Consider the following 24,295-nt stretch of genomic DNA (forward strand, 5'->3'; position numbering starts at 1 on the left):
GCAGAAAAGTTCTTGAGTGGCGACCACGGGCTGGAAGACGTAGCGTGGGCAGGCCTCCCACTAGGTGGACCGACGATCTGGTAAAGGTCGCGGGAAGAGCCTGGATGCGGGGGCAGCGCTGGACCGTTCATTGTGGAAAACCTTGGTGGAGGCCTTTGTCCAGCAGTCGACGTCATTTGGCTGAAACGAACGAACGATACGATTGGCAAGCGATTTCCCTTAATTCTGTCAGGATATTGAAAACCTAAATATGTATACTTCCAACAACGCAGATGTGGTCTGCTAATGAACAGCGAGCTTGCCCGGACAAGCCTATTCATTGCCCGAAGGCTTTGTACGTATTATATAACTTTAATATTATAACCTTATTGTCTGAGCTCTTGTTTGGATATAAGGGTATTTTGATTGAAGCACCCCTTGAACTACACATTGCCATAGGAATTTTCTACCTGCACGTGTTTGGTAACGTGTAATCAGTTTTTGTTGGAGTACGTATGGACACACTTCCTTTGGTGCCCATGTGTGGCTTGTTGACAAACGCGACTTCGTACCAAGAAATGACTGTGTAAATAATGATCCTTTGGAAAAACGATTGAGACAGAAGCTACGGAAAATACTCCAATTCGCAGGAAAACCTAAGTCTGTTCAATAATCGCTCACGTGAAATTGATTACACGGGAAATATTTGAGCCATTCGATGCTGGGGCGGATGCCTGTATGAATATGATATTCGATTTGGAGTGGTTCGTCTCGACGACTACCTACTTATATACTCGCTTAATAAAGCTATCGATATGAATTTGTGGAATTTCATAATCTTACGTTTCCACGTATTTCGTGTAATATTGAATTTTATTGTAGTGTATGGAAATGAAATTTTAAGAGGAACACATACACTGAATTTAATATTTTTGTAAGCAATAATTTCATGGCAGTTTTTCGTCGTTTCTGGAATCGTCCGGATGTTTACGAGTTCTGTTTCCGCGAAAAATCCTTGTTTATAACGCCATGTTGTCCGTGAGGCTCCGGCGCCTATCACGCCTTTCTTGGTAAAAGGCTGGAAATGTAGCATCGCCTGGTTTTGACATCTTAGTATTTAGGAATTACTGTTTGTGTTACACGTAATTATTGGTCGTGGAGAATTTTATCTAATGTCATAAATAAAAATTTAACATTATCAAGACCGTTTAATCCAATTTCCCCAGTATTGTACACAACAAAATTTATTTTCCCCATTTGCCATGAGATTCTGGTACACCTATACTAAGAATTCGCGGAAAAATCCACAATCTAAATTCATCACAAAAATGTATCATATTTGGCTAAGCTTAAATAAAATATGTATACCTACCTATTCTTTAATGCATTTTTCATGTCACGTTCCGGAATTAAAACGTTTCACTTTATACAATTACGGAGCTTATTTCCGAATTGGCACTTTTAATTTTCGTGGTTCCGGCCGGAGCCGGAGCCCCGGCGGCGGTCGCGACTAATTGACTCGGGACACATTCGGGTCAGGCTCCATCGACAGTTCATGTTGCCTCGCTAACTCTATCAGCATATTTAAAATACACTCAAAACTTTTAAGAGCAAAAGCTCTGACAGATACTGGAAACGATTATCAACATGAATTCGGTTAAAAAAACCAATGGCGTCACAAATCCATTGATCAACGTTTCCCCCTAACGCTTAGAACTCATGGCGCGATTTTCACCCGCCGCGCCCGCGGCGGTTGCGAGCCCGCAGCTTCTGTAGAATGCAGATACTTAAGTAAATACATACACTCGAAAAACATGACCCTCCTTCTGGCGCAGTCGGGTAAAAACCACGGTAAAAACTAATGCACAACTCACGACGTGGTTTTTGCCCACAGCGGGCGCGGTTGTATGCGGGTCCCGCTCGGCGGTTTTCGCCCGCGCGAAAACCGCGCGTAACTTACCATTGTGTTATGATAGGGATTACAAAAGCTACTAAACTCTAACAATTTTCTTACTGAAAGTTGCCTTTAGCATCCCGTCTTAAAACTACATATACTCGTAAAAGCGAAAGGCTTACTGACTGAGTGACTCATGACGAAATCTCAGAAACTACAAGTGCTAGGAGTCTCAAATTTTGAATCCTTTTAGAACGAACGAACACTAAGACGGGATTCTCCAAAATTCATCCCCTAAGGGGTAAAACGGGTACGAAGTCGCGGGCGGCCGCTAGTCTATATCTAAAAGGCAAATGCATTTTCCTTGATACACATCAGGGGTGCTAGGAAGACACGTGGAGTCGGAGTCGGTCCTGCTAACGTAGGCTGGCGTTTATTTATGCAGCATTGACGCCGGCGCCTCATCTGTATGCGAGACCGCTCCACATATGAAGGGCTACTGATTTTATTTGAATCAATACTAATATCATTATGCGAAACTCTGGCTCTTACATTTTCACTCTAAACCCCGCTGAATTTGATGATTTTCGGTGTAGAGATACATAACGTTAAGTACGTGAATCCATAATAAATAGAAATAGTACAAATATATAATAATAAGTGCGCAAATATGCAGACTGACACCCACGCGAGTAAATTCGGCGTCTAACGATTGTATTATAAATCCAGAGGACAAATAAGTCGCAGGATCTACACTATCAACAGAATAATAATATAAAATGTATGAGTAGCCAGATTTTATATTAAGTAATTTGCTATCAAAAAATGTAAACAACAAATAGAAAATAAGATCATTTTATTATTTTTTGTATAAGCAGCAATAAAAATAAACTTTCCGTAGAAAAGTACTACTGTCTACCTTTTAAGATACAGTCAGACAGCGTAGGCATAATAATAAAGTTAGGTTGGCATCCTATAGCATAGACTATTATGCAAAGCCACAGGCTACACCTAGTTACCTTCCATAAAGGACAATAATAATTAACGTTTAGATTCCACGAAATACCTACAGTTCTGCAAAGGTAGACGCTACTGCTGGAGTGTGAAGCCTGCTCGGGCGGCAGGCCAGGCAGAGAGCAGGCAATTAACTTCTGACCTCACTCCCCTCTGCCCGCCAGACCTCACCTGGCCTTTTCCCATTTTCCACCCCCGGGTGAGGTCTGAGCCCTGGTGCGCGACGTTTTCGTGTTTCACATTTGTTGTATTTTGTCCACGCCCGCCCAACTAAAATACGTTCCATTGGCCTCTGTCTACTTTTGCCCACCCTTTTGTGCTGTCGATTCTTTTGTGCGAAACCATGTCTATTTGCTTTAAATTGAAACAACATATTTCTAATTATGGCTAATTCCTCTGTAATGAAAGAAAATTGGAAAATACTTTCCCTTGGTATTATCAGTATTTGCGGATTATATCTTACTTCGCAGAATTTGATCCTCGTATTTGTTCTTTGGCTAATCTCTGGATTCGATTCGTGAATATAAAAATAATTATGTCTTAAATACCTATTATAAATCCCCTATTAGAGTCCCCAAGAGTTGTTCAGCATCTGACACAAAGAGCGGGAGTATAAAGCATTTTCACAAAGCTCATTCACTACACTAGCTGTTTTTCATAAACTTTTGAACAGACAGTTTTCATAAAAAGTACATTATGGTCTTTTAATAAAACACACTATCCCTATTCGCGTGGCGCAGTCGGGTAAAATGGGTCATTATTTCACTTGGGAACGACAGACTTTGTATCTGAAAAGAATCGTGCCTCTCGGTTGCTATCTATTTGGCTATTTTTGTAAGATCACTGACATCGGTTATATTAAAGGCCAGTTTCTCCACGTATTAATAAGTCCCTAATAGCCTATTAAGGACTATCGAACAGATACTTGGTGAAAACCATTATCCCATCAAAAACAATACTTGTCAAAAAAACCAAGTCTCGCAACTCAGTTGTTCTACGGTAAAAAGTTGTGAGATCGCACTAAATAATTTAATTTACACGTGTTTTCATGCGATGGCCAAGTCAATATATTTATGTAAAACGTTAAAGATTTCCTGGCCTGGACTTGGTATTACATGGATCTCACAACTTTTTACCGTAGAACAACTGAGTTGCGAGACTTGGTTTTTTTGACAAGTATTGTTTTTGATGGGATCTCATTTCTTTTTGTATTTTGTAGACAGCAGTTATGTATCTAGAAAACTGGACCGAAATTGAAAAATTTTACTCGACTTGGCGGTTGCACTACCGTGCCCCCAAATCTCATTTCTTTTTGTATTTTGTAGACAGCAGTTATGTATCTAGAAAACTGGACCGAAATTGAAAAATTTTACTCGACTTGGCGGTTGCACTACCGTGCCCCCAAATATTTTAGTTTTTCCTTGATTCATACACCAAACACTACTTATATTCCAAATTTGAAGCTTCTAGGTCTGCTAGAAGTGCCTTAGAATTTTGATGATCGGTGAGTCAGTCAGTGAGTCAGTGAGTGACAAAATTAAGTAACTTTGACCCGTTATAATTCTTAAACTACTGGTTCAAATTGAATGAAATTTTAAATATACCGTGTCTTTACAATGCCTGCATAGCTAATGAAAATTCAGCCTTCTAGTTTTATCCACAACGAAGTTACAGGCGGTCGAAAATGGCCTGAATTGCTTCGAGAAAAGGATGGTACGGCCGTGCCGCTTTTTTGCTCGACTTGGTGGGGGCACTGCCGTGCCCCCAGACATGTCTGTGAACGTAAATGTCAGTTAGGCCCAGAACGAAACTGAAACTTTCTGATGATTCTGATGAATGAAACTGAAACTGAAAGTTTCAAACTGGTCGCGTCATGTGTGGTCTCTCAACGGACGCTATGGCAGAAACATAGATGCAACTCAAAAGTAACTAGCAGTTGCAGTTTCGTTGCAGTTGCGTTTCACCGTCTGTTCTGGGCCTTAACTGTCTGATATTTTATCAGTAGGTGCCCTTAATATCATGAGTCCTAGGCAACCGATCGGCAGGCAATTAAACCTGTGAACCTTTCAGACACTCTCCACCGGCGATGTTTGAGACACCCACTGGCAGTCTATTAAGAATTAATTGCAGCCCGCTCATAAATCCAATCAATATTATACTAGTCTGTATAAGCGGGCTTTCCAGAGAGGTTCATTTCAGTTCACATGTTTGTTTTTGATTCAAAAGTAAATTGAAGAAAATGGGCAGTTGAACTATTGTAATTTTGTAAAAACCTACATGGAAAAACATTTTCAGAATTCGTAAATATGCCTTTAATGACTCGGAACCTACTCAGGGGATTACTTACCCGCTTTACTTAAAATATGGAGTGCCTTTTCGTATTATTTAGATTGACTCTTCCATTGAACGCAGTTCCAAAATAAATGGGAAGTGTTGGCTGACTGAAAGTAACATTATCCTGAATACTGAGCCCTCTACTCTGAAAAACGATGTCTATTACGACGTACGGTTTTCGCATCTACTTATTCTATTATTATAATAACAGGAACCCGCAAATGTTATTGTATTTCATAAGGTTTCAGCTATAACATATTTTGTTTCCGCCGAAAGCAAGGATTAAAAGTAAAATCGCGATTTCCTCGCTGATTTAAAAAAAAATGGAAGCGAACAGCTTTTCGGTCGTCTGGATTTTAATTGCATAAACTCAATTTTGTTGGGGGAATTCCCCCATCAAATTACTGTTAAAACATTAAGTTGCTCTCGATAACACTAGTTGTATAATGTTGCCCCTCGTAACTTTATTTTTTGTGTCTGTTTACTTTGGATAGTATCAAAGTACATTTATATTTAATTTTGTGGCAGAAGATAATTATAATTGTAGTGAATTAAGCCTTTCCCATTCGGCCGTGTCATAATTTGCTGCTATACCGAATTCCCGACTATTGGAAGCCCCACATTAGAGGGGCGCCTTTAATAATTCATGCGCGAGGAGCGCTCTGGGATTCAAACACACCTACATTACCCTGCGAGCTGCGACACGACTGACAAATGTAATCTTTTTACATTCACTAATGAGATGTGAAAAAGAAATATTATTTGACTTCGTCGTGGAAAGGTGAATCGCTTTGAAAGTATTATTGAGTCCTAAAGTTTCTGTTTCGCATAATATAGAAACATCATTTTAGGTGGGCTCGTCTGGGATGCCGGGAGGCGTCCCCTGCGTAAATCCGTTGTCTGACACCTCGTAACTTTTGGACAGCTTTTTTTTTCGAGATTTCAATTGGTGTATTATTAGCGCATATTTAAATTTTCACTGGCTTTTGCCCGTTGTGGCGTTCAATGGTATTCGTTTGTCACAGACAGTAAATCTCACGAACTAAACGCGGTGGTAAAATCTGAAGTATACTGGAAGTTTCTACACATCAATAGTAGATTAGAACTCGCATTACTGCTTGAATTTAGACTCGACAGAAGTCTTCCTTGAATGATAACCCAGATGAAAAGTGCAATGACACAATACAGTTAATCAATACTGTGTCACGGCCACAGGATGCGGCACTTATCCCCAAAATGTGTATCACCAATCTGCGTATTCAAAAGCGATTACCGTAACAGTATTGTGGTCCTCGTCCTTTGAGATGGGGTCTCGATGACGCAACGCGAATTTGGCCACTCGCTTTGTTCCCGAACGTGGACTTCCCTTGACATTGCCAAGTTCTTTTGCTTCAGTATATGGTGGTCAGTGGTTTCGCATTGAGTCACAAACTATAATTGACGTTTATATAGCTCAGTAGTGATGAATTGTGCCCATGTAGCCCTTTTGTGCAGTGGCACATTGGTATAGGTATGTTTTGAAGAGCCTCTTTAAATCACAATAGTACTACGAGTGCCTACTGCACTTACAGTTCAAATAAAAGACGTGCACCTACCTTCTTTTTGACCATGGTTCAATCATGAAAAAAATATCAATTTTGCCTGCAGTACGATCTTACAAAAGTGAATCTGTTAGGAGAGAACCTACTGAATACAGATGTACAGTACTGCGCCAAAATGAGCTTCATTATTCAGGAGCTTTATTTGCGCTGACGCCGTTAACTGACAGGTGGAAGGGTTTTTTTATCTATGGGCATGTGGTAATCCGCGTAATATGAAAATTTACACGTCAAAATGTCTGGGGCTGGAGTTTTAGACTGACATAAAAATTGGAATGATTTTTAAAATTTTTGTAAGCATGGTGTAGAAATAGTGTTTAGTTATAAGTAATTTCCTAAGAGACAACTCAATGACTGTTATTTTATGTTATGTATCTAATTAGATATTTGCAGCTTGTAACAATAGATTTAACCAAGTAAGTTTTTATGAAATTTTAACAAATGGCACTTGTTATTAAATGTTTACAAATCCCGACGTTACATGAGCAAAAGTATCATTAGCTTCATTGGAAATTATATGCAGATTATCTTTTAATTTCCGCTGAAACTTTGCATCACATTTAACTATTTTATCTCGCAACGTGCCCATCTACGAATGTTTTCTTCGTAAATTCTGTGGTATTTTTCTGCAGCTTTATATCGTATAACCAGGCCTGTTCATCTCCGCGAGTTTACATCGAAAACAAAACACGCACGATGGCCCACCTACAGGATACTATTCGACAAGGCCTCACATATGAGCCAACATTGACGCACGCGTATTCTTGTGTATGATGGAAAGAAAATGGCGTACTAAATACTGTGCAGTATTTAACTGCCTAAATAATAATAAAAACACAGAATGTACTTTTTTAAGTTGCCTCAAGACACTGAGAGGTAAATAAGTAGTTAATATTATTCATGATAATTCATGCTAAATCATGTATTTCCTCCGCCATTTTCCGCAGTTTGGCACCTCACGTCACATCATTTTACCGAAGTCAGCCCTATAGCTTCGGCGCAGTGCCGATCACTGACGTTTGTCAACAAAATGGTGCTTGACTCTTGAGACAGGCTAAATTACACCATATTGTTAATGACATTGAGCATACATTTTTTTAAATACCTTCGCGAAGTAAAACTTCTGTACGTAGTACTTATTATTATTCTGTGGTATAACATCGTAAATAGGCCCGTTGTCGTACCGGCACATCATCAGAATTCTCACAATCCAAACAAATGGCGTTTCAAAACGATGAGAGTTCTGATGGCGTGGCGGGTTCTCGTGGCCCCAATAACGTGTTGTTCGGCAACGCAGAGCCGACCGGGACGGCCACGGCGTGGCAGGTGATCCCGTGGGTGATGGGGTTGATGGTGCTGGGCGTATGCGCGGCCATCAGCTTCTGGTGGGCCAAGCGCACGCGCAACGTGATGAAGCGCGGCTCGCGGCCGCTGTTCCAGGGCGAGGACTCGCTGTGCGAGACGCGCCACCACCCGCTCATGGGCACCGCCACCATCCGCGACATGATCGAGCTCACCACCTCGGGCTCGGGATCGGGTAAGTTTGATATTTATGTCATTGTTTTATTAAGAAACCAACGGCGTTACACTAAATAAAACTTAAAGTAACTTAACAGTATGTATGACTAATTATAGGCTTCCCTGGAATAACCTTAAAGTAAACCAACCGCTCCGATTACCGAGATGCGAGATACAACTTAAGTTATTAATATTTCTTTCTTATTGTTCTGACTGTAGCTGTAAACTGATGGATTGGGATCACGAGAATCCATCTCAGTCGAGTAGGTGGTAAAGCTTAAATAGCCATATTACGATAGAAATGTTATGTTGAAGCTACAGCTAGGCAAGTGACCATTTGCTGTATGACGTATATTCTGAGAATAAGAATCAGACATCCTGGTGAAGTAACATTTGATTTTCGTCTGACTCTGGCTGGTTCAGAGAGCTGATAGAGCAGTCAGTACCAATGTAGTCAGACCCAAGTTCCGAGCCTTCCCTCCTTGCCGCACAGGTCTCCCGCTCCTGGTGCAGCGGTCCATCGCCCGCCAGATCCAGCTTGCCGACATCATCGGCAAGGGCCGCTTCGGCGAGGTGTGGCGCGGGCGCTGGCGCGGCGAGAACGTGGCCGTCAAGATCTTCTCCTCGCGCGAGGAGTGCTCCTGGTTCCGCGAGGCAGAGATCTACCAGACGGTGATGCTGCGACACGAGAATATATTGGGATTCATCGCTGCTGATAACAAAGGTGACTTGCTGTTATAGATCGTTTCATCCACGAGGACGCGCACCACCACTTTTTGGTCGTAGCGCGGGGTGCGGGGAGTTTGATCCGGTCAATCCGAGCGACATTTTTGGCAACTTGGCATTGGCAGCGTTGCAATTGGATAGTTGCGTGCGCACGCACACTACAATGATGACTCTCGGATTGGTCTAATCAGGCTCCCCGCACCCCGCGCTTCCCTCGACCGGGGAGTGGTGGGGCGCGTCTTCGTGGATGAAACGATCTATAGATGAAACGCGGTATGGGGTCTTCATCATCATCTTTTCAGCCACAGGACGTCCACTGCTGAACATAGGCCTCCCCCAATGATTTCCACAATGGCCGGTTGGTGGCGGCCTGCTTCCAGCGCCTTCCCGCTACCTTTATAAGGTCGTCGGTCCACCTTGCGGGTGGACGTCCTACGCTGCGCTTTCCGGTACGTGGCATCCACTCCAGAACTTTGCTGCCCCATCGGCCGTCAGTTCTGCGTACTATATGCCCATGGGGTCTTCAAAGGTGCTCAATTAATTATGTACTTAAACCAATTGCTTAAAGTCTTCAGCAATATGGCGTCCTACAAGCAAGTGCTGTAGATAAACCAGTCTACAAAGTCAAGAGTGGAGTTTAGTATCAATGACACGTTGTTGGAATCATGTCCCGAAAGTCAGACTAATGAAGTGTGTTACAAACACTTTATTCTCCTAAGTTTTGTTGCACTATTTTATCTCTAGTCCAGCTATATTAGCTAGAGTGCATTAGATTTACCACAGAATAGGTGTCACTTAAATATTTAAATAGGCCAGTTGTAGCTGAAAGCCCCGCGCGGTCGTCGATTGTCCATGATCGCTTTAATTAACTCTGTCGTTTGTTCCGAAGAGCTGTAACCGCATCGGGATTGCAAATAATTGCAGTTAAATTTATACCAGACGTTTCCATTTATTGGAAATCTTTTAGCTGAATTGAATTCTTCATTGGTCTGGTAATATCCGTAGCTGAAATGGAAAGTCTAGGAACTCCTATTAGAGGCAAAGCTTCGTGATAAGCGCGAAAACTCCCGAGTCACGGATGTCTAATGTGTATTTAGGCTTGTTTATCCTCACAGTAATAGATCGACAGTACAAGCACACCATATAAATACTAAATAAACATATTTTTTCCACGAGGACTGATTACTGTTAATTTGGTTTTATTTACCTAAAAGTCGCACAATCGGAGCGGGCTTAGAACTTGCCAGGCTCTTACAATGTTTGAAGCTGTGAATAAACTGCTCGAGAAAAGAGTAGCAGTAATTAACTGGACGTAAATACCGATAAAGGTATCATCGAGGGTTGATGGGCCTATTAAAAGCTTTAGACACCTACATCATAAAACGAGACAGGTCTCGATAGGCTTAACGAAATACTTATTATCATTATTAAATTTAATGTGTATCGTAGTAAAAGGAATAGTAAAACATATTAATAGCAGCTCGATTGTGTGTAGTAGAGCGTGAACACGAATGTTCACAGCATTTCGCTTTATGTCACTCATGCCGGCTTACTCTCTTAGAATTCGTGAATTGCGTAGTAGACGTGTACCTTCGTTCACGAGGCGGTTGGTTGAGGCTCTAGTGTGAAGGATATTATTTACCCTTCACCTAATTACGTCTTCGTGGGCTAGGTCAAAGAGATAACAAATTCTTTACTTGAAATTGGTTTTAGTTTCCTAGAGCCTAAAGGAAGTATTCCCGAATCAACTTGTATTGCAAAAATAATGCCGCACTTCGGAAGACTATCATGACGCATCGCAGTATTTGAGCTGGGCATGATAATCTCCCAGAGGTGACCAGTGCTGGATTTGCTGGTAGGCTGAATGCGTGCAGTGCAGGATCGCTCGTTGTGGAAATTCTTGGGGCAGCAGCTGACGTTATTTGGCTGGAACGAACGAGTGACAGGAGCGTAGGGCATAATTTTTTTATACCTTGATTTTTAAGAATCCAGCAGAGATGTAAACAAACACTTTCATACACAATTACACCATAATCACTTACGTGTTCTTAATATCATACACATTATTACACAAGCCCATTAAACCAACTTTATTCTCACGATTATACAAGTTTGAAATCAATATTTGAAACAAATTATTTTAGCGAAATACGTGGACGATGTAAATTTGTGAGACTTGTCAAATTGACTTGACGTTTAAAATTATGTGTTATCTCCATGTTGTCTCTGGTTGTCTCTGACACATTAGTGTTGTAACCTGTATGTCATAGACAATAATCGGTAAATTTAATCGATTTCATTTCAATTATTCAATCATTTCCATTCCTGATTGCATTTAAATAGATTTAAAAAGGGTCATAATCAACAATGTATTTTTTCTTCATTGAATGTACTACTAATTACCTACTTAATGCACTGCTTTTTAAAGCATTATAGATTCTTTCTTTAGATATGTAAGTACATACTACAATAATTTCAATTCGCGATTAACGAGAGGTTGTGTCGCCTCACTAGGGCACAGATTAACAATATTTTTATGTCAGTTAACTATATTTGTTTAAGTTTCTGCTGAATGGGGGCTATCGTTTTTATGCTTAACAGTTGGCAACCCTGGCGATTGACAGGACCTTACTCTACAGTGGCGCCATCTTGATGAGTGCAAATACGATAGTCCTCCTACCACTTTCGCGCTCATTAGTTGGTGCCACTGTCTTCGCTACTAGCAAGTGACAGGACCTTACTCTACAGTGGCGCTAACTGGTGAGCGCTAAAACGATAGCCCTCATTCTAAAAAATTCGACTGTAAGTTAGAGTTGAATTTGTAAATGCCCCTGGCTGACCCTGACGGTTTGCGCAGACAACGGCACGTGGACGCAGCTGTGGCTCATCACGGACTACCACGAGAACGGCTCACTGTTCGACTTTCTGACTGCGCGCACCATTGACTCGGCCACGCTCGTCAAGATGGCGCTGTCCGTGGCCACCGGCCTGGCCCACCTGCACATGGACATCGTCGGCACTAAAGGTGTTCACCACTACTCCTACGGTATCAAACATTAATATCTTTATACGCCCGGGAGGTGGTACGGTGATGGTATATCTATATGTGTATCTGTGTATTTTGGTGTATCTATTTTGCTTCGCATGTTTTGGGGCTTTTACTTTTAAGATTTATTCGTTATACACTTCTCCTTCTAATGGCGCATCTACACATGCCGCCGGCTTATGCCGGCGGGTTTGCCGCCGGCTTTCAGTCTGCCTTGCCAGTTAAAGATGCACGACCGCCGGGTTGGCCGCCGGCCCTGCCGCCCGGCATGTGTGGATGCGCCATAATGTTATACCTCGTAATTTACACACGAAAAACACCATTATCTGAGGTTCAATCTTGCATGATACTAAAAGGAGAACATGTATTTAGAGTAGCACAACTTATTGACACAGGTAAACTAAAGTCAGTTTTCAAACGGCACGACAGAAACATTTCTGCCCCGGAAATTAAACATCCCTGGCCCTGATGACATTTCAAAGTGTCGAAGCCAGTGGCGCACTGTGGGCGAAAAATCGACCTCCCCATTCATAGGATTTTGAAAAAAAAAAAATGTTACTTTAGGCACTTTAAAGTATGCAGGTGTTTTGAACACATCAAAACATTAAATAATATAGTATTCACGGGCCCTGTCTCGTCGTTTACACCTCATAATGTGAAATTGTATGTTTCAAATGTATGAAAATGAAAATAAAATACCTCATAACTTTTTTCGGTCTTGCTCGGTCAGGCTGAAACTTTCAGGTATTGTTACAGAGTCTGTAACGAAGCTGCACGATCTTTTACTTTGATCCCAAACGGTCCCGATTAGAAGTTATGAATTTAATAATAATATGCATATTTATATCATATTACTGTGTAGATAACACCGGTCAACAAAAAAAAAATTTCTTTTGCGCATGGATTTTACTTATTATATTCTGATTATATAAGCAAATTTATATAAAAAAGTGCGATTACAAATCGAAAATATTTGCTTTTTAAGAAGTTATAGCGATTTGAATTTTCCATCTTCATAGTAAAATGTCTCTAAAGATGCACGTCACATTCTCATTGGGATATATTTAAAGATAATTATGGGGGCTTATTCGCAAGAACAAGGGGCACGCTTTCATCAAAATATAGTGGGATTTGAAAGACGACGTTACCAAGGCCAGTATACTGAAAGCGTCATAGGGTTAGATTTTTATGAGAAAAATCTTCTATGGAACATGAGAGGAGATTAGAACTTTACATTTTTAATAAATATTTGGACTCTATTTTAAATTTTCTCTTGTGAGAATGAATCTTAAATGGATGTTTGGTATGTTTTAATAATTAGAAAGAATGGAAGAAAGAAAGAAAAAACAATATTTGGCAACAAATTAAATCATCTCTATGTTCATGTTTCATACATTCATTTATATGAATTTTTCTATTTTTTACACATAAAAGCAAATTCAGAACAATTTTTTGTTGTCATTCTTATTTCTAGGTATTAAAGCAATAAAAATAAGCTATGCATAACCCGTGCGCAAAAATGCTGTAGACAGTTGTAATGTATTATTAAGGTACTACGGAAAGAGAAATATTATGTACAGGGAGCTCATTTACCAAATCATTTTTAACCGACTTCAAAAAAGGAGGAGGTTATATGTTCGGCTGTTTGTATTGTTTTTCTGTGTAGGTTTTTTCACCGATGAACTCCGTCAATTTGTGGACCGATTTTCAAAATTATTTTTTTGTTCGATAGCGTACACTTCTGAGGTGTTCCCATTGCCACCAAGTCAGGGTCTGATGATGGGATCCTAGGGAAATCGAGGACAAACCTCAAATTTTATAGGCACGTAATTACTTTTTTCATTTATTCTGAAGTTATTCAAGTATTATGCGTCTGGTAGTCATCACCTAATGTTGATGAGGTGATGATGAAAGGTAAAACTCCTTAACGGTTAGGAGTTGGAGAATAATTCTTTAAATATTTTAGGTAAGAATGTACATAAAGTTGTATTATTTCAGGTTTTTTAGGTGAGCTGGTGATGAAAGGTCAAACTTCGTAAGTTAGGAGTTAGAGATATACAGGGTGGAAACGATAAGTGATCTCATTCGATTATTTCTAAACTATACAAGATATCGAAAAACTGGTTACTGATACTGAAAGTGCTTCACGAGCTCTATCCAACGGTACCAATAATAGGTTGCAGAATTAACTGGATCTATCCGAAAATTAAATGTTTTCAGCCTCCACGCTAAATGTATGCCAGCCAAACAATATTAGAAGTATTTTTTTTTTACTAAATAGTTAATAAACTCTTAAAATGAACGCGGAAATTGCATTCTTATTTAGAATTATTCATGGAAAACATTGATTTTAGGCTTTAATTACTATAACATTATCAAGACATGAGTGCCATGACTGAGGCTGTACTAAATGTATGGCAACTAGAAACATTGAATTTTCGGATAGATCCAGTTTATTTTGTAACCTCTTATTGATACCGTTGGATAGAGCTCGTGAAGCACTTTCAGTATCAGTAACCAGTTTTTCGATATCTTGTATAGTTTAGGAATAATCGAATGAGATCACTTATCGTTTCCACCCTGTATATCTCTAACTCCTAACTTACGAAGTTTGACCTTTCATCACCAGCTCACCTAAAAAACCTGAAATAATACAACTTTATGTACATTCTTACCTAAAATATTTAAAGAATTATTCTCCAACTCCTAACCGTTAAGGAGTTTTACCTTTCATCATCACCTCATCAACATTAGATGATGACTACCAGACGCGTAATACTTGAATAACTTCAGAATAAATGAAAAAAGTAATTACGTGCCTATAAAATTTGAGGTTTGCCCTCGATTTCCCTAGGATCCCATCATCAGACCCTGACTTGGTGGCAATGGGACCACCTAAGAAGTGTACGCTATCGAACAAAAAAATAATTTTGATAATCGGTCCACAAATTGACGGAGTTCATCGGTGAAAAAACCTACACAGAAAAACAATACAAACAGCCGAACATATAACCTCCTCCTTTTTTGAAGTCGGTTAAAAATGATTTGGTAAATTGTTGTTTAAATGAGCTCCCGGTATATAATATTTCTCTTTCCGTAGTACCTTAATAATACATTATCTACACAGTAATATGATATAAATATGCATATTATTATTAAATTCATAACTTCTAATCGGGACCGTTTGGGATCAAAGTAAAAGATCGTGCAGCTTCGTTACAGACTCTGTAACAATACCTGAAAGTTTCAGCCTGACCGAGCAAGACCGAAAAAAGTTATGAGGTATTTTATTTTCATTTTCATACATTTGAAACATACAATTTCACATTATGAGGTGTAAACGACGAGACAGGGCCCGTGAATACTATATTATTTAATGTTTTGATGTGTTCAAAACACCTGCATACTTTAAAGCGCCAAAAGTAACACTTATTTTTTTCAAAATCCTATGAAAGGGGAGGTCGTTTTTCCGCCCACTGTGTGGCGGAAGGACGCTCCGAGCGTTGCACAAGACTTGCTCATCGATCGCGGGATACGGGATGACACCCGCGCACGCCACGTATCAGTCGCGGATAAATAGATTGCGAATTTGCGAGCGATTGCCGAGGGCGGCGCTGAGCCCACCCGGCGCTAAACTAATACAGAATTGATGGGTTTTTAATTGGCACGAGCGACACGGACCCCTTCGCGCTTGGCCGCTTCCATGTGTCATCAGGCTGTGCTAATCCGCCTCGATCGAAAGAAAATCACTTATTTACCGAGCTGCAGTAAACATCTTCGCTTCATTAGATAAAGCTAGACTTTGAATTTAACATCCAGGTTTCGAATAAAAGTCGTTAAGTAACAACCAAATATCTTATTTAGAATTAATCCCCTAAGCCGATCAGTCTGGTTATTTACTTTCAACAAAATAACAAGATTAGAAAGAAAAAGAAACAATGCTTTGAGTTTTTATTTTTGTTGTGGGGTAATGTGATTTGGGAATGTTTATTTCAAGAGCGCCGAGACGCGGCAACAGGTTGCGTCGAAGGATGAAGTATTTCCAGCCCGCGACCGCTCGAACTCGACAACTTCGGGAATGGACGTGCTCTTGTTGTTTGGGACAATACTAAAGAGATATACGTGCGCGAATTTATTAAATATTTATTTAAGCAAATTACAACAATTATTCGTCTTTATTATTCGCAACCCTACTCTGCCGTCGGTTGCTATGGTAACGAGCACCCGAGATGACGCCACAACTTGATATTTATGAGAATCGACGGAGAAAAGCGTTTTCATAAATAGTATGTCAGTCGGTCCGTGTCATTAGCTCTTCAGCGACCATGCTGAATAATTGAATGCCAATCAGTTCACATGACTGCTCGATACACTGGCGGTCAAAGTGATCGACCCGCCGATTAAATTCATTTTTAAATACTCTCCATTTCTTGTAACAAATCTGTCGATCGTCGCGTCTCGGCCATAAACAATTTAATACACTTTAAGGTTTTACGTATATTATATCTATTGCTAGATAGAGAGTTGTTTTAGCAATAAACTGTTTAGTATGAGACTATGAGCTCATAAAGGCAACGCACCAATAAAATTCACCAATAGATTTTGATCCACTATCTTCCAGAAAATTTTAGTGTATAGCTGTTAAATATGTGCAGTAAACCAGGATTGATGTTTTTAACCAACCTTGAAGACGACACTAAACCTATTTGATATTCGATTCAATATTGTCCGACATGGGTCGCTAAAGCGTATACGGGAAATCACTGCGGTTCGATTTTCTTGTCCGCCAGTGTAGGCTTGCATTCTATCTTATATTCTCTCATTTTCTCGCCGTCAAAGATTCACTCGCATTAAGTGGCGGTGCAGTGATCTCGCCAGCCTTGGCACACATTTGACACGTCAATTCACGTCATCCGCTGCAAGGTGTGCATAATTCGGCAAGAGTTATGCCGGGGTGTGGGAAAGGTGTTAATGGATAGACGCGCGAAGTTTCACTCATTACATATTATAAAACATAGTCGCTTTCTTGTCTGTCTGTATGTATGTATATTGTATGCATATATCTTCAAAATTACGCAACGGTTTTTGATGCGGTTTTTTTAAAAATAGGGTGATTCATAAGGAAGGTTACGTCATGCATATTATAGAAGAGAAAAGCCGAAAAAAATCCATTGCACCAGCGCGAAGCCGGGGCGGGCCGGTAGTGAGGTATAAACTCCTTAGTTTGCCTTCATCTTAATTAATTATGTAGTCGTAATAGGTACTGTTTACAAATACGTTAGACGTGATGTCGACTGGGCAAGTGGTAGTCGTTAGCGTACTGCGGGGCTTTATGCGGAGGTCAATGCGGGGCGTGTAACGCTAAGAACTCATGGCGCGATTTTCACTTGCGCCCGCGGCGGTTGCGGGCCCGCAGCTTCTGTAGAATGGAAATACTTATGTAAAAACTAATGCACAACTCACGACGCGGTTTTCGCCCGCAGCGGGCGCGGTTGTAATCGGGTCCGATCGGTGGGCGACCATTTTGTGCCAGTGACTTAGCCCGTGAGTTCTAACCGTGCAAATAACCGCTCCCGTGAGTTTTGAAATAAAACCGCAATTCCACAACCGCTCGGGCGCGGGTGAAAATCGCGCCGTGAGTTCTTAGCCTAAGATTTGTCCTGGTACTAATATTTTGGTAACCAAAACATAGAGGTTTGAACTTCAATCTCAAGTGGAAGAAATTAATTGAAAAATCAAATTTTGTTGACTGATCTCAGTTCGATTAGAGTATTGAGTGATCAAGTTTTGAACTTCAGGTCCTATGTTCAGTTGTTGGGTACGGTATCCTAATACTGGCTCTTTTTAGGTTCATTAGTTTATGTGAGATCGAACCGAACTTCGGCTAATGATGTATAGTCAACAAATCAATAAGACGGCTAACTTTGACCTCCACGTTCCGCCCAGCATGAGCCGTGACCAAGCAGTGATAGTGCGTGACGCGGACTTTTGGCCTTTTAACTTTATTTGTTCGTTAATCACACTATTAAACGTACAGAACTGTAAACATTAGTAGGGTAGGTATTAATAGTACTATTACATATTACTATTTAGTTTTTGCTTTGCGAGTTTTTACTAACCCATATTTTTCAAAATAACAATTTAGTATTCTGCGAGTCTCTACCTTGCAATGTGTCTGTGTGTGAATTAAAGTTTTGGTCTTATTCATAATTTTGTCTACGTCCAACAATATGATACGTTATTCGAAGTTTAGATCAAGAAAACCACACTGGTTTCCACAGGTCACACGTGTCAAATCACCACCAACCTCCTTAATAATCGTTTGTCTTCGCAAGCAATACAAGTGTACAGAGCTTGACTAAATAATATAAAGTTACCGCACACTCAAAATCAAATTCAAAATTATCTTTATTTGTGTAGAGTAATTAAATTAATACTTACAAATCGTCAAATGCTCTTAAGGAACCTATACATGTCTCATTTTTTTTGCCCTACCAGCGCTTCGAGACAAACATTTGGCAAGTGCTGAGAAGAAGCGCCGCAACAAACTCAGTCACCAGTTAAAAAATATAGGCCACGATGTCACTAGTCAATCTATCAAATCAAAAATATTTTATTCAGTTTTATTTAACCAGAATTTTGGACTTATGAACGTCAAAAATAATAAAAAGAAAGGTAGCAAAATAATAAAAAGAAAGGTAGCAAATAGGGCATGTAATATCGGAAGGTTTTCAATTCCGATATTGGATTCCGATATTAGATCTCAATATCGGAATTCCGATATTAATATCGGAATTGAGTTCATGTGCTATAAAATTAATATTTAGTTATATTCGCAAGAATTCTGGATTGTTTACAATTAAATAATGATTTTAATCAAAATCTTTAATTTGGTACAAATAGCACTTCATAAAATTGAAGTATTTTAAAACCATTTTTACGTTATGGGTATCCACTGCATTTGGTTTTTTATGTGACAAGAGGCAAACGAGCAGACGGATCACCTGATAATGATATATGGACTAGCAAATAATTAAAGTGTTTTTGTAAAATCACATTTATCAAACAAACTTTTACTCCTTCATTATATTAGGTACCCTGTTTTATGTTGGCGGAACGAATTTTAGAGTCATTCAAATCACGTGTGACAAAAATTGTAGAGAGTGGTAAAAAACTTGAATATGCTTGTAATTTGTTCCTTTTTGATTATCGATGTACAACTCACAAAACCACGAGCCATCATCATCACCATGTCAGCCATAGGACGTCCACTGCTGAACACAGGCTCCGATGCTGATTTTCACAATGGCCGGTTGGTGGCGGCCTGCATCCAGCGCCTTCCTGCTACCTTTATGAGGTCGTCGGTCCACCTTGTGGTTATGAGTCCTACACTGCGCTTTCCGGTACGTGGCCTCCACTTCAGAACCTTGCTGCCTCATCGTCCGTCTGTTTTGCGTACTAAGGCAGAACCGTTGGAAGACCTTATTACAATGCTCGAAGACCTTAATCGAGTTTCCCAACAGGTAGGCCTTCGGATGAATATGGAAAAAACGAATCTTATGTCGAATGTCCATGTCGCGCCTTACCCAGTTTCGGTTAGGAGCTCGATTCTCGAGATTGTCGACAAGTAAGTATATCTATCTCGGACAAACGATCAGCTAAGTAGTTAGATGCAATTTCGAGAAAGAGGTAAATCGTCGAATACGAAGACGGAAGTCTTCAATTAGTGTGTGTTACCAGTGATGATATACGGCTCGAAAACGTGGCATTTGAATATAGGGCACAACGTGCTATGGAGAGGGATAAGCTTGGTGTTTCTTTACGAGATCTAATCAGAAATGAGGAGCTCCGTAAACTAACTAAAGTCGCTGATATAGCCCGACGGATTAGCAAGCTGAAGTGGCAATGGGCAGAGCACATAGTACGCAGAACTGACGGTCCATAGTCCAGTAAAATTAATGTTTGAAAGGGAGTTGAGATGTCGTTCTTTGTTGACCAAGTACCTATGGCAAATGCTAAAATTGATTTAGAACAAGTTAAAATTACCCACAAATAGTAAAGATAGTAAAATATTTGCTGTGAAACAAAAAGTGATGGTGAGAGACATGAGAAAATCATTGGTATTTGCCAATCATGTACTTTGGGCTTTGTGGCAGGTTGTGGCGAGTTTAAACGCTTTGTTTAAAATCTCAATTAAAACTTTTATCTGATTCCGATATTACGATATTGGATCGCTCAATATCGGAATTGAAATATCGGATCTCGCAGTCCGAGATTCCGATATTACGAGATTCCGAGATTCCGATATTCATGCCCTAGTAGCAAATATGTCATCTTGATTGTGTATCACCAGTTAACTTTAATGGCGTTGACATCCCTTACTGCACAAGTGTCAAAAACCTTGGCTTACATATGGACACTACGCTCAGCTGGAACACCCAAGTTGCAGAGGTCAGTCGGAAGGTAACCGCCACACTGCGCTCCCTCTGGAGGCTCAAGAATTTCCTTCCAGTTAAAACAAAAATTACCTTGATCCAATCACTTGTACTCCCAATCATCGACTATGCTGATGTGTGTTACCCTGACTTGAATCAAGATCTCCTTACAAAGCTAGATCGACTGATCAACAACGCCATTCGTTTCATTTTCTGTTTGCGCAAATACGACCACATCTCCGCTTACCGATCTCAGCTACAATGGCTGCCTCTCCCACTTCGACGCAAAGTCAGAATCTTATGTACTCTTTTCTCGATCCTGAATGATCCAAATTCCCCATCTTATCTCAAGTCACAGTTCACTCTTCTCAGTTCAACGCACTCACGTCAGCTCCGTTCTTCTAATAAGTCTGTCCTTTCCACCCCTCTTCACCGAACTGGTTTTCTCTCCGACTCCTTCCGTCTCCAGGCCATAAGGCTCTGGAATTCTCTGCCTGAAGATATCAGGCAAGCCTCTAGCAAGTTTTCGTTCAAAAAATCTGTCCATAACCACTTTCTCCAAATGTTATCATCTTCATGAATGGTTTCTGTTTTAACTTATCGTCATCCATCATTATATCTATCATCTTAGTATGTATTTATTTATTATATTATTTTATATATTATTTATGTATGTGTATATGTAGCTTATTTGTTTTGCCGTCGCTTTGTTTTATTTAATTTTTTTTTTTTTTTGTTATACCGCCAAACTAATTTTTCTGCATAACCCAAAGGTAAACTGGATGAGAATGCCTTATGGCATTAAGTTCGCCTAATGTTAATATTTTTGGCATTGAAGTATAAATAAATAAATAAAAAATAAATAGCCCTTAAGGGGTTCTCTAGTAACTCGCTGAAACAATGAGCTTCTTCTAATGAAGGCGAGCTCGGCTCGTATTTTAGATATTTCACCAAGTAGTTTCTAGATTAGTTTAGACACGCTTTATGTAATAGAGAAAATAATTTTCTATATAGTAAGCGGCAACGCTTCCAAATGCCTTTAAACTTTCAAAGTTGTTTGCTTGTCGCCAGAATACAATCGCATATTGATAAGACTAAACAATGTTTTACTTTTGAAGAGCGTTTTAAAAGTTTAATCCTCCGCGCACGCTTTAAAATAGCGCTGAGTTCGAAACTCAGTGTCGCATTAGAAATTCACACACACAAAGTAATCCAAATATGTGATCATTATTCATTGCGGTATCAGTACTCAACGTTCGAATAATCTTTAGTAGTACGCAAGCAATGTAAACTGTTTACATTATGACGTCGCTGCTGTCATCATTGCTGTCACGAGCAATGTGTTCTGTTTTTGGGCATATTGCTGCTGCGACACCGGCCCCGCCCCCTTGTCACATCTCCCTTTAGTTTCTGTGATCTGTAAGCTCTGTGGCCTAACCTAACCATAAATGCATAATTTCGTATAATGACAGTCTTATCAATGTGCGATGTGTAAATTGAACCAAATGAATCTTGTTCTCTCTGAACCTCCACCGTCCTGCAGGCAAGCCGGCCATCGCGCACCGCGACCTGAAGTCCAAGAACATCCTGGTGAAGAGCAACCTGACCTGCGTGATCGGGGACCTGGGGCTGGCCGTCCGCCACCACGTGGCCAGCGACTCGGTGGACGTGCCCTCCACCAACCGCGTGGGCACCAAGCGGTATATGGCCCCCGAGGTGAGTCCCGCGCCCTGTAGCCTAATTCACGTATTTTGACAGTCAAGATCTCGCTGACGTTCAGAAGTCGTCCCAATGAAAAACAGTACTAAATCCGCATTCACAAGGGTCATTTTGATATAACTATTACTCGATAGGATCGCAACTCAGCGATTTGTTGCCATTGAAGTTTTGTTACGCGAATAAATCTACTGGATATAAACATTGTGATGGCCCGATGGCGATGCAGGGATGACGTATTAGAGTATTAGGCGCTCAAAGCGACGGCTACCCAATGCAGTCGCTAATCTTTGCCATTTTCGACCAAACATTGAATGAACGCAAAAAAGAGTAAACTTTTCAGCAAAGTGCAAATGCTTTTATTTCGCGGTTCTGGTAATTTAAGGGACATGTTTGACATCCAGTGCTTTAACATTTTCTATTTCGTAATGTTTTCACAGCCACGAAGCACTTTAGAAGTTTAGACCGTAATAAACCCACTCATTATTCAAGCTTGACATTGGCAAACCAAGTTCGGTATAACCTCTCTGAATATTATATGCCTGCGAGCCTCCCGAATTAATATTGCTTCTTTTGTCCTTCCCAAACAATACCGAAGTTGGTGGACTTGAAGGATTTCCAAAGCAAATACCTGGGGGTCACCTTGTTACATAAATTAACAATAGATTGAATACGTTTCCAGTCTCTGAAGTTACGAGACGGCGGAATATTCTTGAAATGATTCCCAGGTTTCTGAATATCAGTCTAAGTTGTGCTTGGAATCAGAAATAATCCATTTTTTCTCACTGAATACATTTTCGTCTCTACAATATTTATCAGAGGTTTAGCCATTGTCTGCGATGCACTCGTGTGGGTTTGCTTCCTATAGAGCAGTGTTTTTCAACCTTTTTCATGACACGACCCCCCTAGTATGAAAAAATATTTGGCGATCCCCGACCGTTCGCTTTTTTTTTCAAGCATTAAAATGTTACAAGGATGTTGTAGGGACAGAATACTTCAATCCATATCCATACAACATATTTTATGCATTTGCATAATTAGATTACGGATAAATCTATCTTTATAACTTTATTGTTTTTATTTTACAGAAGTAGTTTTTACGACCTCTCGCGACCCCCCTGTAGAGGCTTTGCGGGTCACAAAGGGGGTCGCGACCCACAGGTTGAAAAACACTGCTATAGAGAAAGGATATCGGGTATCGCTTGGCAACTGGCTTGCTGCCGGGAGCGCCGGGACGAATGTAGGCCATTATCCTGGTAACGACCCCGCTGCCAAGTGACAGGAGGCATTATATTTGAGAGGAAATTTCCCTAATCGGCTTACTAGTTTTAGTTACTACCCCTTATTTATATTTTCCAACGGATAATTTTCATCACAGCGGAGGAGCGAAGCTTGTAAATAAAATATCTCCGTTAAAATGTTGCTCAATTTCTCTCAGCAGGACTCCGCGCTACGTTAGATAAGACGTTATTAGAATTCCGCACCTCTAATGGAGAAATTGAACCTTTATAATAATATTATAGGATCGTTTCGTTCTCTGTCAAGACTCACAAGGGCCTATGGGGCACTTGCTGTTGACTAAACGTTCCGAAAATAGTTTATTGATGTAAAATCTCTTGTACTCAGAAATAAAGCACTATATCTAAGCAATGTAGGTAAAGAAGAGTGGTAGGAAAAATATTTAAGAAAATGACTGACGTAAAGAACCCTCATCGCGTGAATCCGACTCGCACTTGACCGGTTTTTCAAATGGCAACCAAATCTCTTAACGATTTATTTCTGCCATATCGAGGGATGTAGGTATTATGGAAAACTCTAAAGTTATATTGCTTTTTCATGAATTCCGATAAACCGTATCGGTAAAATACCATTAGAAAATTATATTTGTATCCATAAGGCTTTGTCTTGCAAGCTCTTTCTTACATATTCTCACAATAGATGTCTTACGGCGACCCCTAATTTAGATTGTAGGCTATCTGCCCTAAATACTCTAGCCCAAGACTAAAGCCCGGTTCCCACCAAGTCGAAGCGGTGC

The 24,295-nt window shown here is 40.2% G+C and overlaps 1 protein-coding gene across 1 annotated transcript in view; it reads left to right on the forward strand.

Annotated features, from left to right (window-relative positions):
* The window catches only part of LOC135086975 (TGF-beta receptor type-1), a 53,016-nt gene that overhangs the window by 11,599 nt on the left and 17,122 nt on the right, over positions 1–24,295 (forward strand). The window contains exons 4-7 of the mRNA XM_063981829.1: positions 8,117–8,356; positions 8,831–9,061; positions 11,921–12,088; positions 22,088–22,260. Coding sequence (XP_063837899.1) covers positions 8,117–8,356; positions 8,831–9,061; positions 11,921–12,088; positions 22,088–22,260 — 812 coding nt within the window. The remainder of the gene's footprint in view (positions 1–8,116; positions 8,357–8,830; positions 9,062–11,920; positions 12,089–22,087; positions 22,261–24,295) is intronic.

This window comes from Ostrinia nubilalis, chromosome Z (assembly GCF_963855985.1).
Source record: "Ostrinia nubilalis chromosome Z, ilOstNubi1.1, whole genome shotgun sequence".
In the NCBI taxonomy this organism is placed as follows: domain Eukaryota; kingdom Metazoa; phylum Arthropoda; class Insecta; order Lepidoptera; family Crambidae; genus Ostrinia; species Ostrinia nubilalis.